The sequence below is a fragment of the Lytechinus pictus genome, chromosome 18 (genome assembly GCF_037042905.1).
Source record: "Lytechinus pictus isolate F3 Inbred chromosome 18, Lp3.0, whole genome shotgun sequence".
NCBI classification, from domain to species: domain Eukaryota; kingdom Metazoa; phylum Echinodermata; class Echinoidea; order Temnopleuroida; family Toxopneustidae; genus Lytechinus; species Lytechinus pictus.
The window spans coordinates 6,187,127-6,205,957 of NC_087262.1; the positions used below are offsets into that span (position 1 = coordinate 6,187,127).

The 18,831-nt window shown below is 35.9% G+C and overlaps 1 protein-coding gene across 1 annotated transcript in view; it reads right to left on the bottom strand.

Annotated features, from left to right (window-relative positions):
• Nucleotides 1-824: 824 nt before the first annotated feature.
• The window catches only part of LOC129281623 (A disintegrin and metalloproteinase with thrombospondin motifs 3-like), a 35,625-nt gene continuing 17,618 nt past the window's right edge, over nucleotides 825-18,831 (bottom strand). The window contains exons 9-24 of the mRNA XM_064113418.1: nucleotides 17,345-17,497; nucleotides 16,602-16,731; nucleotides 15,879-15,989; nucleotides 15,046-15,179; nucleotides 14,484-14,544; nucleotides 13,782-13,878; nucleotides 12,528-12,661; nucleotides 11,644-11,770; nucleotides 10,842-10,922; nucleotides 9,988-10,151; nucleotides 8,854-9,076; nucleotides 7,822-7,969; nucleotides 5,519-5,606; nucleotides 4,573-4,698; nucleotides 3,278-3,416; nucleotides 825-2,509 (exon numbers count right to left, since the gene is read on the bottom strand). Coding sequence (XP_063969488.1) covers nucleotides 2,382-2,509; nucleotides 3,278-3,416; nucleotides 4,573-4,698; nucleotides 5,519-5,606; nucleotides 7,822-7,969; nucleotides 8,854-9,076; nucleotides 9,988-10,151; nucleotides 10,842-10,922; nucleotides 11,644-11,770; nucleotides 12,528-12,661; nucleotides 13,782-13,878; nucleotides 14,484-14,544; nucleotides 15,046-15,179; nucleotides 15,879-15,989; nucleotides 16,602-16,731; nucleotides 17,345-17,497 — 2,044 coding nt within the window. The 3' untranslated portion in view covers nucleotides 825-2,381. The remainder of the gene's footprint in view (nucleotides 2,510-3,277; nucleotides 3,417-4,572; nucleotides 4,699-5,518; nucleotides 5,607-7,821; nucleotides 7,970-8,853; nucleotides 9,077-9,987; nucleotides 10,152-10,841; nucleotides 10,923-11,643; nucleotides 11,771-12,527; nucleotides 12,662-13,781; nucleotides 13,879-14,483; nucleotides 14,545-15,045; nucleotides 15,180-15,878; nucleotides 15,990-16,601; nucleotides 16,732-17,344; nucleotides 17,498-18,831) is intronic.

The window sequence follows — 18,831 nt, forward strand, 5'->3', positions numbered from 1 at the left end:
AAAAAGGGTAAAAGTTCACTCTTGAAAGATTGAAATCTAATTCCACTAGGACTGGTCCCACATCTCACTCTGAGAGGAGTGCGATTAGGGACCAGATTTGCCCCTTTGCATTCAGAGATAATCAATTACTAGTAACCAAGGAATGTGAACTATCTAAATTAATCCATCAATCAATCAATCAATCAATCAATGGACAAACGAATGAATGAACATAATGATTCAACCAATACAACGAACTTGCCATTTGCCCATTCAACCAATAAACAATAAAGTCAAACAGTCGATAAATCAATAAACCAATCTATCACCCAATAAATTATAAAATAAGTCAATCAATCGATCTGTTAAGTTATCAATCAAGCAACCATCTAACAAATTGGTGACACGAAATTTGCTCCTGCACATTTGCTTCAGTCTTCATATCACAGAGGGCTAGAGGCAGGAGTGTAAAATACTTTTTTTGGTTCAGAATAATGTAAAGATCAGGATTAGGGTTTATTAAGTTTTGGAGGTTAGGTTTTATGTTTGGTTAACGTGCAGATTTTACATCGGAGCAACCGTCGCCGGAGCAAATGTCATGGAACCAACAAATTTACCAATTAATAAAAAAATCGATGAACTAATCAATCTGTCAAGTTTTCCACATTTTCAGCACGTCATTTTGACTGACATTCTGCATGAATATGTCTGCATTCGTTAATCAAGAATTGCCTACTTGTCAATTACTAATATTCACTTCTCTAGATTTTGATACTCTATTTGACAATAAACACTCACTCTCCTTATCGACAAGGTATTAAGAAATCACAAGACAAGCTAAAGACTTAAACGTTTATGATTTTAATTTATAAAATAAGTACAAAATGTTGAAATTTAATTCATTTATTTACTGAAGGCAGCGAAAATGATCCAACGTTTCAAAGATTTACACTAACGATATTTTAGTTGGTATATATATTATTGTCAACATTATCAACATTCCATAGGAATAAGTATATCAAACTGATCGGTCAGTATTAAGAGGAATTCTCGCGATATCAGCATCACTGTTATTTCGTCTTGAGAAAAAAGGATTTTCTACAATACATCCAAAGTACAAAACAACAAGTGCTAACTAAACAGAGTTCCAAATTCTTTCCTTCTGCAGTTTATAAAGCAAGATGTATTTGTTATTAGAAGAAATAAAAAAAGAAGAGTATTCTTGTACTGTCAGAAGAACGTGGTATCAGAATTTAATTCAGTTGTGCTCTAGTTTTGCACTATTACTTACATTATCTTTCACCTCAATCCATCTTTAAGAATTCGTTACCATGTTAGAATGGTATACCTCAGCATTGTTTTTGTCTGAGACAAAATCTGTAAAAAAGTATTGTGTATTATTAGGTTGTTCAGTGTTTTGTATGCATATACAAATTTTGGCATATGATTATTAATTGCTTCGTAACATTAATTATACCTTGATGTAAAATAATCATATTTCATAAAGAAAAGGAAGATTAATCATTCTATATAGTCAAGGCTTCTTTAATTGAATCCATACTAATCAACAACTAAAAACACGAAAGCTTGTTTTACAAAAAGAAAATTAGAGAAACATTCATAATAATACTTTGTTGTAGTTAACAAATGTTGATGTTATCTAATGTCATCACAATTGGAGCTGATAATAATTATAAATTGATTTGGTATTACATCGACGTTGATCCTTGTTTAACTCTAAAACAAACATTTTCAACTTAGATTAAAAAAAATTCACTTAGTATCAGTCTATCGTGCAAAAGGTAGATAGGATTTTGCATCAAATAAAATCAGAGTTAACACAAAGTTAAACCATTAGACATATCTTAGAAAAAAAAACATACGCGATGATTTCTACTAATGCATTATGGTGCATTGCTGACTTTTGGGTTTAAAGGGGAAGCGGACCGACTAATACTTTGTGTGGACTCTTTGTGTTTTAAATAACTAGTCTTGAAAATCATCTTTAATACAGAAAATGAATTAGCCTATAATTTTATTTATAAAGAGAAACTAAAATGTTTTATGACAGGAAAGTACTTATTTTGCTACTTGGTAACATGATTAGTGTGGTATGAATGTATTGAGTGGTGAATTAGTGCGTTATCTTTCAAGTGGGCCTAAATTACAAGACTACTTAGTTCAGAATGTTGCATTATGTTGGCCTGAGTAGTTGCAGACTTGAGATGGCGCTATTAAGACTGCTGACCATGGTGATTTTCTTCTTTAACCAAAGATGTTTAAAATATTGAAAAGGAGCATCCTGTCAAACAAGTACTTCGAGTGAATTCTTCTTTCATCTACACAGCCTTTACGCTTGTAAAACACTGTTCCATATTCTTGTTTATGGATGACGGACGAATCTATGGATTTTCGGCTCTTAACTGTTCGCACGTTTTACAACAAATCTGCACGTATCCCGGCATTCCGCAGAACATTTCGAACTTGGATAGATCACACAATACGCTGTCAGCAAGTTCACAGGCAGTTACTGTAAGGGGGGAATTCAATACAATATTCTTGAGCAATTTGACAGTAATAACCGGCAAGAAAATTGAACGTTATATTTGAACAAAAAGTCAATTTAATATCATTAAAAATGTGTAAAAGCGATTTATAAACATTTTGAACCTAGTATAATGCAGTGGTAGGGGCACATAGCATCCGGTGCACACCCCCCCCCCCCCTTTGAGAGGCAAAAAGAAAAACATTTTAAAGGGGAATATGTCCTGCATTCGCAATTGAGAACCCTTTTTTTTTTTGCTTTTGCTCTTGTTAACAATGTGCAGTTGAGTATATACATATCAAAATTGTGCAATATAAATTAATGTAAAATTATGATTGTTATTATTATCATCATTGTCAATTTTTTCGGAACAAAATGTGGTAGTAAAAACATTTTTTCATCTCTTTTTTCCATTTTTTTTCTGGAACAAAATGATCTATATTTGGTAGTGAGAACCTACTTCTTCACGTCCCAGATCGGACGTGAAACTGTTCTCTCCGTTTCAAACAGTAAGTCCAGATGATCAGAATTATTTCTAATCGTTATTCTTCTTTTTGCTTGTCAAAGTTCTCCTGTACAAAAATACCCCCCCCCCGGGAAAATCATGGATCCGTCCCTGCACAGTTACACTGGCAAAACCAACTTCAGATCGATCAAAGCTATCTCCAATGATAGACCATTGTTCAGTTTGGAATCCATTTTGTTGGTGAGACTGTCCATGGCAAAAGTGTGTACGTAATATCTTTTTCTTACCGTCACAAGCGTCAAGTTCACATTTCTTGGCGCTGGGCGGTTCCATTCCGGCACATAAATAGTCATCCTCGAGCGCCCCCGTCGGTACCTCGCAGACAACATCTCGTCGCTTGACACCGGGTCCACAACTTGCAGAACACTAAATAAAAGATACGTTGAAGGAGAACCTTCTGATCAAGCGATTTTCAAAAAATGAAAACAAAACTACCGAATATAAAGGCAAAGTATAGCTCCATCACTAGGAACTTTTTCTTTGCGCATCCAATTTTCAATGAAAAGGGGTATATGGATATCATGTTAAAGTAACTGATTTTTGCGTGTGTGCTGATTGGTTGTCCATGATTTGAAAATCCCTTTATTACTATGTTGATTTGATTTATTAATTTCCGTTTCACAGTTGTACATAGGAAAAATGATAAAGATAACATAAAGCAAAAATATTACTAGACATAATACCATGTAGAGTTCCTTGGTTTATCACTAATTGTGTAATATTCTGTTCAGTTACATTATGTATAACAACCTTTATATTCATACCATTTTTAAACATCAAAAGGATACATTTCTTAAAATCTCACACAGTAAATATTTACCTTGCATTGACTAAAATTCATAGAAATGTTCAAATAGGTAAATAGAGTATTTACGCAATTACTACACAGATGCTTTCTACAACGCACCAATTCCTTTCAAAAGGCAAGTCAAATCACAATTGACAGATTAAAGGTCATTGTCGAAAGTTGGTGGACCGGGGCAGCAGATCGTCCGAAGATTCGAACCAGACAAAAAATAGCAAATATGTCGTTTGTCCAGAGTCCAGGGCCCCGTCTTACAAAGAGTTACGATTGATCTAAGCAATCGTAACTCTATGGAAATCCATCAATGTCATAATTTTTAAACGAAAAATTTGCACAATGTCCTTTGTATGCAAAGAAAAGCACAGTGAATTTTCAAGAAAACAATGAATGCATGTATATACATTATAGCTAGAAAATATTTTGAACAAACATGCATAAAGATGTTGACATTGCTGGCCGTCCATTTAGTTACGATTGATCAGATCAATCGTAACTCTTTGTAAGACGGGGCCCTGATCGTCCAAAGATTCGAACTGGACGAACAATATTGCAAATTTGTCGTTTGCCAAGAGTCCAGGACGAAACTGCTGTTTTGATTCACCGATTTTTGACAAAGGCTGTATTGTCATCGAAAGTCATTTGACAAAAGATTATCTGTGTTATAGAAAGCGTCTGCTTAGTGACTGCAAGAATGTCCTCATAAAATGAATAATCTACCTCCGACCATGTTCCTTTTACCCATCTACTCGGACATGGCTCCAAACCACATGGTTGTGCGTCAAGCGGACGACTTGCTATCCCACATGCTTCCTCGTCGTGAAGTGTCTGCTCATCATTTCTAATCTATAAAAAAAGAGAAATATTTTCACAAAAAATGTTTGGTTGATCTAACGGAATAATGATGCATTCGAACTTAATTTGATAAACTGCATAAAAACTATCTGAAGTATCTAAGTTTGCTTTAACAGTGGTGGATCCAAAATTCATGATTTCTTATTTGCATCTTTTTTTATTTGTGCATTAATTCCTTATTTTGTCTTTTGTTTATTTCCATAGCCATATAGGTGCTTTATTTGTTTTCACAATCGTATTTTGTGTCATTATCTTTATTTCTACATTATAATTATGTTTATTCATGAATTTAATTATTTTCAAGATTAATGATTTTGGCTCTTACGGCCACCAACATAGAAAAGGGATTGCATGAATACGACGCATAATAATATTGTAAAGTGAAACTGCCAATAAAATGAAACATTTAGATTTATTTATTTTCCACAATCTGACAATCAGGTACAATAGCATAAAAATACATTCAAACACAAATACAAAAGGGTACATTATAAATAGAGTAAATAACAGAAAGTGGTGGGATTAATAATAGGCCTCAAGACCTTTCAAATGTCAATCCCTATAACAAGAAAGATCTACCAAAACGAAGACCAAGGGGTGGGGCGGATAAGGTTAAATAGATAGTGACTAAGCCTAAATAGATTTTTAAAACAAATACTAAATAAGCCTAAATAGATATGAAAAGAATATTTTGTATTTGATGGATTTTTATGGAGGGGGGTGGGGAGAATAGTATTCTTTGATACAGTTAATGGAAGGAATGAACTATTTGTTAATGATTTGTTTTATTTATAATATGTGTACTGCTTACCTGAAAACATTGTACTTCTCTCGTTTTGTATGCACTTCCCCCACACGTGGCGCTGCATTCACTCCATTCTGTAACATGCCAATCATATCTATAGCACAAAATGAAAATTGAACTGTCAGACTCATCTTAGTTTGAAACTATATCAGGGCCCCATTGCATAAAAGTTACTATTGTGGTAACTTTGCCATCCAATGGTAACTACCATGGTAACGTTGATCAACAGCCAATCAGAATAATTGATTTCATGCAAGTTACCAATGGACGGCAAAGCTACCATAATGGTGACTTTTTTTGCAACGGGGACCAGTTTTTTTTCCAAAAATATTTAATTTCAAAAGCATTTGATTCAAAAATAGAATTCAGGATTCATTTTAAATATTTTTCAAAATAACTAGTTGTCCTTTTCTTCAGTTAAAGTTGAATTAAGAAGACGATTCCAAATATTGAGATATTTACATTAATAGCAACCTTACAACCCCCCAAACACTAATAGGTGATTCGACCCCCCATTTTCTTTTTTCAAAATAGTGAATTTGAACGATTTATCCCTACCCATTTTCCCTGAGTTCGCTCCTGCAATGCCTACCGAGACGGGTGTTCTTTGAGTGTGACGTCACCGGGGGGTATTCGGTCCCGGTTTAGTAAACAAGACAGTGCCGTTTTGTGTACTACTATGGAATAACTGCAGTTGAAGTTGTATCTGCGAGCGATAGAACTTGCAAAGAGGAAATGATTAAAATATTTGTGGCCGTACTATTATTCCAAATATGTGAATTCCCTCAGAATGATACCATAGACCCTAAAGGAATAATTTCAAGGTGAATAATATGAAATTTGATCGAGATCTTCTCACCAGTCGATAACGTAGCAGACGTGTTATTATGACATATTTATCCGCGTGTGACGCGGCTCTTGGAAAAAAACACAGTTGGTTGCGGAATTGCTTTGTGCCGACCGGCCGCCCGCTCCGGCGCAGCTAGCTGTCGAGCTACCGTACCGTTCTTGTTGTCTTCAACCATAGAGATGTATACTAATTACTATATATCTTTCTGTCTTCAACTCACTTCCGAATTGCGTTTGTATGTGTGACGGTGACCCCTAGCGTAATTAAATATAGAAAACAACTCAGAAGGCCGAGAAAGAATACTTTACGTTTGGTTCAAGATTGTTCTGTGGAATGAGCTATGAGTGGAAATGATCCAGAGGATATAAAAGTGGGGTCAAAGACAAAAGAAAAGAAGAAAAAACGCCAGGGGATCGCTGCACGGCCATGAACTAAGTCGACATACCAGACCATAACAGTACACTCAATGCCTGGGTGTTGTGTGTACTAGTATTAAGCGTTCAGCGCGCGCTGAGCTAGCCGCCGGAATTACTTTCCAGCTACTCACTTGATTGAACATCGTGATAAAATAAATGAGAAATAGTGAAAATATCATTCAATAACTCACTGTTTGCTATCTTACATCATGATTGAAGAGTTCATGGTGGTTATTCATACTGTTTTTTATACAGGGAAAGTAAAGATTTGTACATATCAGTCCTATTTGTTTGATTTGAGTTGCTTTGAAAAAAAATTGTAAAATATCTTTCTCTCTCTGCATAGCATTTCTGTATGACATTCATGCACCTCTTATACTAAATTCCCCCCGGTGACGTCACACTCCGAGTGACTTTTCTGTACACTCGTCTCTCGGGCTCTGACAGGTGGCTAATTTCATAGACTTTCAAAGCAAAATATCGAGAAGACAGAGGATTATTGTGACATGCTATGTGTTTGAACAACTTATATATACTATATATTGTATGTAGAACCTATATTTATGGAAACTCACCCCCTTCTTAATTCAACTTTAAAAAAAGTTGAAAAATTTATATCAGCTCAGCATTCGTCTATTTTGAAATGATAAGCATCATTACTATATATATATACACTTTTCAAAATCACCGTTTTGTTCACTTCCAAAGTTTTCACAATTTCCTTTAGGTCATAAGCATCCGTCTAGTTTAAGTTTACCATTCATGTCCCAGTCACACAAACGGAACCGACTCCAAACCGACCGACAGTATCCAGTTGAAAATATCGTAATAGTTTTGATCGGTCTGAATTGGTTTCGTGAATGTGACCGCCACATCAGCACCGAAAATGCGCAGCGCCATTGATAGTATTAAAGCGAGCTTGCGATTGGACAGTCCCGTACGGTCACGTGACATCCGATCGCCTCATTATATGGCGCGATCGCTGAGAGTGTGGACGTGATCAGCACATGATCTCCCCTGATTGGCTGGTATGAGTTACTCACGTGACTCTGACCGGTTCTGTAGGGCATGGATCCTCGTTGCATGTCACTCTCTCGGCTTTCGGGTCGTAATCTCTCTGACCGCAGAACTTGTATTTCACTTTCTTACCGTCTCTCACTCGAGTACACTTAAATCGATGGAAAGAGTAACCTGAAAATGAAGGAAGTGGGGTTGAATAAGAATGCAAATACATGAAGTATATTTCAAGATGGCTATAGGGAGCACTAGATTTTAGGACCTCTCCCTTTGCTCCAGTGTCGCTATATAAATAGATTTAGTTTCTTCCCAGCTAGTTGACATTCTATTTTAACTTCTTTCTGCTAATCTAATTCACAATCGACCAGTGAAATTATTCATAATTATAAGTCATCTATCAACCGATCGATTAATTATTCTAATCAATCCAAATAACATTTTTATAATCAACCAGATGAAACAATCAATAAAATAAAAAATAATTTTATCATGTCGATCAATATAAATTCATTAATCAAACCCTCAATCAACCCCACACTCCTGTCTTTCAAACGTAAATATAACATTTCCCTTCTGACTCCTTAAGGTATTTTTAAATTTGCCCCCCTCCCCTTTATTAGTCTTTTACTGTCTTTTGCTTTGTCTTGGTTTTTGAGGTCAAGTATTTTTTTTTTCTCATATGTAATTTATGTATTCCATTTTTTAATTATTTTTTTTTCATTGGGAATTGACCTTGATAGATCAATATGGCCTTTGTCAATCCACTCCATATTTTTATTTTCTATGTCTTTTTTGTAATATATTGTTACTATTCATACTTGTATTGTAATTATCTATTAATGTATTTGCTTGTACTGATATTGCATGTCTTTTACTCAATATATGGAAATAAATTGAATTGAATTGAACAATTGATTAATCAACTCAATTCAATTTTCAATTTTCTTTTTTACCCAAAAAATTTAATTGAAAAAAGTGCGTCAAAATTGCACAAAATCAATTCATAATTCCATCAACCAAGCAATAAACAAATAAGACAATGACAATCCTTAAATCACCTCCTCCGCAATCCTTTGAACAATCCGTCCATCCAACATCTTCCCATAGATATTCATTTGATGGGGTGAATGGGGGCTCCTCTGCCACTTGTTCTTCTACCGCCTCCTCCTGTCCTTCCGGTGCGATGACCTCACCCTCAAGAACTTCCGGTCCACCGTCTCCAAAGTCTTCGTACATCTCAATCTGGTAACTTATCGGTCGAGAATCGCCCGATGCGAAAGCCTTGGTTGGGAATTGAGATTAGGATTGGTTTAATAGTCATGGACAATGGAGTTTACATTAATTAAAATGTTTTATATTTTTCAATGATAATGTAGTTAACATGGTTACAGTCACGCAACAAGAATGGAATAAAAAGAGGAAGGGGAAATCATGGCGATAAATACATTTTTTTGGAGGAGAAGATAACATTCCCACATATAATTAGTTTAGATTACAAATAAAGAACATCACTTCTTTTACAATAAGTAAGGTTGTCCACTAATCCCATTTTTATCTTATACTACTACTCACACCAATTCACAAATTATATAGTAGGCCTATCCAATTTCGATTGTTAAAATTTTGATCTTTTATCGTTCGTTTATTCAAAATTGGTAATTATTTTGTAACCTGCATTATTCTGCTTAAGAGTTAAATGATATCTGAACAAAACATGAACTACTTTGGCCCGTTTCATGCATGAACTTATGAAGACCGACAACTATGGTAACTTTGTCATCATAATACCATGGCAACCTTGATTGTTATTGGCTGATTGCTAACCTATGTTACAATGGCACTTGCAATAATGGTTACCAAGGTAACCATAGTTCTAACTCCTTATGAAACGGACCCCTGGGCCCCATCTTACAAAGAGTAACGATTGATCCAATCAATCGTGACTCTATGGAAATCAATCAGTGTCATAATTTTTTCTACTAGAAATTTGCAAAACGTCCTTTGTAAACAAAAAAGAACACACCATATTGTCAAGAAATCGATGAATTTATGGATAAACATTCACATCTATAATGTTTTTTTAACAAACATGCATTTCATATGTTGACTTTGCTGGCTTTCCACAGTTACGATTGATCGGATCAATCGCAACTCTTTGGAAGACGGACCCCTGGTCATTTTTTCGTACTAACCATGAGATGAGTGACAGTCGGGACGGGTCCTTTCATAAGCAATGTTTCTCCTTCGCCATTGGCACTATACACAAACCGAACACCGGATTCAATGAAGGCATGTGAATGAGACTGTTGTTTGCCACGATTCAGTACATACCTCCCACTGTCCTCGATCTTTAATGCTAAAAAGGAGAGGACAAATTCAAAATCATGATCATACAGAATACTACTTTCGAAATTTCTTATAGTCTGTTTAACAACCGTAAGTTTGTTATAAATTTAGTATATGTAGTCTTATAGACTTTTAGCAACTGCTCATTTTAAAAATTCCCCTATCGTTTTCCATGCATTTTCTTTAAAGAAAAAAAAAAGGGGGGGGCATTGTTTTTAGAAGCAGTGGCGGATCCACAGTGTTTTCTTTTTTTTTGCTTGTCAAATTTTATTGTTCCTGGAACAAAATGACCTCGATTGGTAAAATGCCCACCCCCTGCAAATTCATGGCACTTAAGATTGATTCTAAGTCACAATTAACTCTTTGTGAAACTCCTAGGATGTTTTGATGGGGGGGGGGTAGGTCAATACACTGTAAAATTGTTCCTTAGCCATTGAATAGCATGCAGTGTTAATAAAAAGTTGATAAAAAATTGTGGTAAAAAGTGGAAGAAAAGAAATGCTTATTAGAATTGAAATTGAAATAGTTACAAAAGTTACCAAAATCTCCCCCTTTAATATGCTCTTCTTTCTTCGTACTTCCCTTTTGTTTGTTTCTACTCTTTTTAATTTATTTCTTCCAAAACTTGAAAAAAGCATAGGGGCAACCGCCCCCTAGCCCCCTTACGATCCTCAAATGCTCAAACACAATAAAAACATACCAAGAAAGTGGGTTGACGCTGCCGTTTTCGTCACTCGCATGTCCCACATACCCGGAGTAAGTGTAAATAATTTTTGGTATTCTGAAAAAAAGACAACAGCACCAAGCAATTAAGCATGAATTACAAAAAAAAAATAGAGAAAACCAAGTGAATGATACATGGTTTACAATTTAAAACGGCCTTTGCCCAGTATCATTCAAATTCGTCTTAAAATTCAAGTTTATCAATTTCCAACAAAAATATATATAAAAACAAACTCACGAGTTGACATACGCGGTACCTGTGTAGTTCACATTCGGTGACATAACTTAGAACAGATATACCACGTGTGAAAAAAAAATAGATTTTTTGTTTTGTATTATTAACAATGATTCCTACCCAGTGTAAAGAAATCGACATTCTAAAGAGATATAATGCCCATAAACTCATTGAAATGGAACTAAAACAAAACATAGTTTGATGTTCGAAAAATATCAAGGCTTCCCTTGAAAATGAGAAAAATAGAATTATTCTATAAAAAAAAAACAGGCGGGATATTGTACCGACGATATCTTGAAAGACTTAAATATATAACACAACTACTAGTATACTCTTTTTTATACTAAATATAATGTAAAAATGACTTTCGCTAAGTTTAAAATGTGATGGTGTCTCTATTAAACATGATGACCCCCCCCCCAAATGAAGAAAAAAAAGAGAGAGAAAGAAATGATTAATGATTAGATTAAAAATGAAATAAAGTAAAAACACAAACAAATAAAGTAGTAAAATATATATAGATACAATAAAAATAACAACTTACTGTTTGATTTTGGAGACTCATCAACAACATCTGTAACGACTTCAACGCATGTTTCATTTCGTCCATCACAAACTCCGCACTTGTCCCAGAATTTCGTCGACCCCATTTCAGCATCACACCCAATGCTCTGCACAAATATGAAGATATCTTATGTTTAACATAGAAGAACCATTTCATACAACGTGAAATTCTGGGTTTGTTCGTAGATACTATGTGTGGGTAAGTGACATACACACAAAATTAGTGGTATTGCTTGTCTTTATATAGAATAGCTAGATATGGATCCTTATATTTCGATTAATCACACTTTTCTCAAAACCAAGTACGAGTCAGTCACAATACTTCATTTATTACCGGTCATTCGGTCATATAAGTTTCCAAAAATTGCATATTAGGCAAAGTAATTTTGGTCACGTGTGCGGACTCAAATCAGTTATTTGATTAGGGTCTGCGTCATTCGTCTTATATTAGGGAGTTGTAGAATTTACATTAATGACGAGGAATGTTCCGATTTGTAGGAGAATTTCTTATTACGCATGCGCGATGTAGTCCAACCTACGTCGGCGATCATTTCACGACTGTTCTCTCGCAATTTAACGTTTTCGTCGAATTCGCGGTGTGTTAGTTGGGTGGCACTTTTCCACTTTCAGTGCTCCGTCAAGTTGTGTCACGTCGCAACATGTAAAATCTGTAGCAATATTAATCACCGCGCGGATTAATGTGGAGGTCGCATCAGCGTTAGATAAGAGAAGGTTCCGCTTCAGGGGCTAGGTTGTGAAATCTATAGGCCCTTATTGGTTTGTTGTAAAGCGTTGCATTCCGCTGTAAATCAATATACGTAAATTGATTAGAATGTACGACAAACGTTTTTAACAAAAAATTACCTTCGGTTGCCCCTCGATGCATATGATTTCGGGAAATGTGTAAGAAACTGGGGTCCCATCTGTTACGAAACTGTTGGAAACCCATATCTCTCCCGTTTCTTCTGCTACACAAGATAACTTGCATGTCATGCTAGCTGAAAGAGAACCAAAGAATATGTTTCTTTTTAAAAACTCGAAATATACATCATTTCATTAATATAGTCAGTCAGTGCTGGATTTATATTGTAGGACATTATTAACCCTTTTTAGTGTGTCAGAAACTGTCCGTTTTAGATCTTGGCGCCTTTTCAGATTGAGGGCACGAATATATGATTTCCAATTATGATTATTCCTACGACTATTAGGCTAACTCAGTTTTATTTTTAATAAGATATGTGGTAATGTTTGGAATATGTTTTAATTCAGAATAAAGTGAGGGTTTTGCTAAAAAGTTAGGACTAGGCAGGCGCAGATACAGAGTGGCAGTATCCCGAGATGTGAAGTGCTCCCTAAATGTTAGGGGAAAAAACAGGTCCCGTTTGGAGTGAAGTACTTTTGGGGTGTTTGTTTGTCAAATGAGAGTATGTGTGTGTGTTGTTGTGTTTTTTGCTTGTTTGTTTGGTTTTTTTTTGCTTGTGAGGTTATTGAAGAAAAATTGTGACCGAATTTTGTATCGAAAGCCCGTTTTTTTCATCATCGAAGTTTTTGCTTATTGTTTTCTTTCCAACAAAATGGAATAATTTTCTTAGCTCCCAAGTATGAAAACTTGGATTTGATGTTTGATTTATTTTATTTAAACACGGTAAAAAGCCTTCGATCAGCCTGGCTGGTTTTCAGAGAGGCCGTGCAATATACAAACAATACAAAGAATAACAAATCAAAACAAAGTAAAACAAAAACCTATATACAAAACCAAAGAGGGGGATGAAATAAACAGAAATAAAATCAAAACAGAAAAACAAAAACACAATTGTAACAAAAAAGTTTGGTAAAAAAAGGATAATCAAGATTTCAGGACTTTTCAATTTCAGATTAAAAAAATTCATATTTGGTAGAGTTCGAATACGTTCTGCCAATGAATTAAAATCAAGTATGGCAATATATAGGCTCCTATTTCATGCAAAGTCTGTTTTGGGTGTTTTTAAGTTTATTATCTTGTTTGGGTTACGGAGTTTTTCCTTCGGAGCGCTTGTCGTGAAATCAATAAAATTGGATACCGTCCTACGTATAGAAAACGTTTTATCTCTACTACCAAATAACTGTGTGCTGACTTACGGTCAGGATTCTGGTATGCTTTCAGAGTTAAATCCAATCTCCTCCCGTACTTCTGACACTGATCCAGCTGCTTGTCTGCGATGCCATCGGGGCAGACCTGTACACAAATGTGAAATAGATAGATAAATAAATGAATAAATAAATAAATAAATAAATGAATGAATAAATAAATAAATAAATATATAAATAAATAAATATATAAATAAATGAATGAATATATAAATAAAAAGTAAAAATAAAGGGCGACAGCACGGCGTTTCGGCAAGAGGACGCAAGATCCACCTCAAGGTAATTTTTTTTCGTTTTTTTTTTACGAAAAATAGGAGCATTGTATTTAGTTCCACGCCCCTGACGTGGATCCAGGGGTGCGATTGGACCAAGCCCACCTCCCCCCCTCGTGTTCATACGTACATACTTACGTTTTTGAATTGTGATTTTTTTTTTTGTGCAATTTTTTTGTGTTTAGACAGTGCCCCCCCCCCCTCTCCCTGGTTAATTCCAATTCAGGATCCACCTCTCCAACGACCCAGCTCTTTTTATTGCTTATTCCACTTTATTGCATTTTCTCCGCTTTAATCTATCTGTATTTAAAAAAATCATAAGGGGGAATAGATTTAGTTGCCCCCAAAGAGGTTGTATATACTTATATTTAATTAAAAAACTAACTTTCATCTCTAGAACATCAAACAGTAATAACTATACCTGGAGATTACACAGTCGATATTCTACTGAATCACCGGAGCAATCTGCACCACGATCGGGACTGGAAATTCGAACATAAAAAGGTAAAAATATAATACAATTATTGCTGAATTCCTTGAATAATTCGTGAGTTTTGTGCAATGACCAACAGTCGGTAAAATATTTTAGAAATATGTAAATATCGTAAATACATTTATATAATTGTAAATATAGTGAATACAGTTTTACATACATATATATATATATATATATATATATATATATATATATGTATATTTTTCAGAACAATCATGACAGTGTTTTCTTTTAAAAGGTTAGTTTCACAATCTCGATTTTCCATGTACAGACGTGTTTTCATGACTTTTTCAGAAACTGATTTTGAAGTCTCCTTTTTTTGTCACACCATGGGCACTGAGAAGGAGTGTGACTTTGCCTTTCATTTCGACAGCTATGGTCCTTTAAGCATCCATGATTTATTTTTTACGGCATACTACTACTATATACTAAATATATATGACTACTACTACTTCTAGCAATACGGGGATAATGAAATGATACTCACGGTGGATTGTTGCAGTATCTTCTACGGCTTTGAACCCCGAGTCCACAGGAATAGGAGCAAGAGGTCCAGGGCTTCCAGGCACCCCACCCTCCATCTACAGGCTTAGCCGATACACACACCTCTTGAACGCATTCCTATAGGAAAAATAGAAGAAAAAAATACGTGAATTGTTTTTACACCATGATCACTAACCACCCCCCCCCCCCCCACCTTCAGCTCTTGACCCATATACCATGGTAAATCATTTCTGACATGTTTTGATTAAAATAATGGCCCGAAATTATATGGCATTAACATTGTGTCAAAACTTTTATTTACACCGGAAATCAATTAATGTTGATTGTATTATTCCTTTTCAGGTTTCTTTGGTGAATATTTGCCAGAAAATCAACATTCTGTTTTCGTGGTTAAAGCATCAATAGTACTGATAACTTGGATATCAAATGTAAAATATAAGTCTTACATTTGTCTTTCACATTTTGTCTGTCAATAGTAAAGACACGGGTTTAGACCACGAGTGTACGAGCCGTTACACCTGGTAAGGAGCAACGCCTGGGGATACCCCCTCCCCGCCCCAATTGGAGATTGTTATTGCTCTTTTATGAGAAGCTTGTTTTATTAATGCCTTTAAGAAATCGAAGATATATATCATATTGATAAAGATTAATGACTCATATTCAGAGAAAATATACGGTAAAGTTCATCCCTGTATGACACTGATTAATACGATTATTTTAATAATAGATAATATTTTTTTAGGTTTTCAGTGAGGGGACAAGACTAACAAAATCGAAACGAAAATCAAAGGACAAAAGACGTATTGTTGACTGTACCCTATCTACTCCGCACGAAGTTCCATCCATCGGTGGCCCTTTCATATAACAGCCCCCGTCCAGCTCGGGGGCGGTGCAGAAGAGTTCAACGCAGTAATCTACATCGGTGTGCTGTCAAAAGAAAATAAATGTAAGTATTGTTTATTCTATATAATCTAGATTGATTTATTCTTTGAGCATAATTATGATGCTATATGGGTTTTAAGTATCTGTATTATGTAATATGTTTATGTTGAATTTAAAATATTATTGGTTTATATAACTAAAGAATTGAATAATTTTTAAAAGTCAGCTATGAAATGTGGGTTTTCTTTAATTTAAGGCATTTCCGATACTCACCTGTCTGCATGAATGTGACTGCCAATCATACTACACTACTACCATGACTACTGCTACTATTTCTACTGCTACTATTTATACTACTAATACTACTACTACTACTACTACTACTACTACTACTATTACTACTACCACTACTACTTCTTATTCTACTATATTACTACTACTACTACTACTGCTACTACTACTACTACTACTACTACTACTACTGCTACTACTACAAATGATAATAATAATACTTATACGGATGGCACTACTAATATTACTATTACTTCTACTACGACGACTTACAATACTATTAATACTACTAGTAGTATTACTACTACGAATGCTACTACTGCTATAAGCAATCTAATAAAAAATTCACACAAAAAATTGGCCTACATGGCATTTCTGATAAGCGTCGCCAAACTGGAATCTGCACTGTTGATCCATGGTGTAGTTCCGCCCAGGCCGGTCGTTCCCAATGGCTCGAGCACCACCAGAGGGGGTATCCCATAGGCATGTCCATTGTCTAATGAGGCAAAATAAAAAGAATAGCAACGGTGGTCTAAAACTCTAAATCATTTACAAACGCTTTTCAAAATCAGTTATTAACACTTTTCTTGAAGAGAAAAGCATTACTAGACATTTTCTTTAAAAAAGCTACATACTATATAAGAGCGCCCTTTTTGTATAAACGCTTTAGAAATACCTTCTAACGGGCCTTTACGAACACTCATCTGAACCCCTTTCTATATGATTTTCTGAACCATTATCGGCACCTTTCTTCTACTCTTTAAATACACAAAAGTTTTCTGAACTTTTCTGATAAACAACTTTCTCAAACCTCTTGTAACACATTCCTGAAAATCCCTTTATAAACACATCTCTAAACGCATCTCTAAAACCCCCATGAAAACTTATTTGGAAACCTAAAAATTAACACGTTTCCCATTACCTGTAGTAAATATTTTCGAAAAACGCCTTAAAACCTTTTATAAACGGTGTAACCCTTTGTAAAAGCTTCTCGAATGCGTTTAATAAAATCTTTGTTAAACCTTAATTAACACGCTTTCTAAAATCCTTTATAAATTATTTATCAAAACCTTACGATTCAGATTTTAAAAGTAACAAATTTTACTTACGCTAAATAGGAATGAAGTTCATGTTTGCTGCATTCCGACCAGTAATGATCCTTAGGGGTGGATTTGACGGTGGGTGCCATGATAGCAAACCCGTCAGCTTCCCCGACACACTCGTTACCCATGGGTGCTGATCCATCGTGTTCCATGCCCAATCTTTTAAAAGCAATTGATTAAAAATAATTGTGATAAAAAACAACAAGTTGATGAAAACTGGAATGAAAAGAAAAAAAATGCGCGAGCGCACTCTCATTCCGACTCTCATTGATATTGTTCCTTTTCAACTTTTTTCTTTATTCTGAATTCTGAAAACATTTTGCAACATTTTTTGCGACTCTGCCTTAAGCCCCTTTCACAATTGACGTACGACCTGTTTACGACCACCTGCAACAGCTTTTTCTTGTTGTTGCACGATCGATCTCTTGGTGTCTTGCGAGCACTCGCAGTGGTTGTAGACGAACGCACGAATTTGAGGTGGTCGGAGGTGGTCGTGACTGGTCGCATCTGAATTTGAACATGTTCAAAATCCAAACGCGATCAAATACGATTGATTTACTCGCATCAGGTCGTACCATCGGTCGGGCGATCATCGTGTGAGTGTTGTTCAACGTTGTACGACTTGGTGCGAGAGGTGACACAACTACGTATAGTCGCATTTAGTCGACTGGAGGTCGTACAACACTTGCACATGCGCTAGATACCTACAGAGACCAGTCTTGCGACTGGTTGCGATAATATAAGACTGTTGCAAGACCGATCGAAATTACGGCTTACAACATTCCACTACCGTTGCATTCGCATGGATGCGACCGTACAGCCCCTTTCACAATTGACATCCGACCAGTTTACGACCGCCTGCAACAGTTTTTTCCTGCTGTTGTACGATCGATCTCTTGGTGACTTGCGAGCACTCGCAGTCGTTGTAGACGGTCGCACGAACTCGAGGTGGTCGTGACTGGTCACATCTGAACTTTGAACATGTTCAAAATCCGAACGCGATCAAATACGACCGATTCACTCGCATCAGCTCGTATCCGGGGTCGTACCATCGGTCGGGCGATCATCGTGGGAGTGTTGTTCAACGTTGCACGACTTGGTGCGAGAGGTGGCACAACTAAGTAGTCGCATTTACTCGACTGGAGGTCGTACAACACTTGCACATGTGCTAGCGACCTACATGTACAGAGACCTGTCTTGCGACTGGGTGCGATAATATGATGGCGATAAGACTGTTGCAAGACCGATCGCAACGGCTTACAACATTGCACTACCGTTGTGTGCGACCGTTCCCCTCGCAATCCCTCGTGCAACACTCGCATGTGATCGCACGAGCACAATAGGATCATAAGCGACTTACTCGTGCAACGGGTTTTACTGGTTGTTTTTGTTGTACGACAGCTGTTGCAACTGTGAAAGCCTCTGTGCGATATTATGAGATGACTGGCGATTGATGCCTGTTGCAGCCTGTCGCACGACCAAAAGGTCGCAAG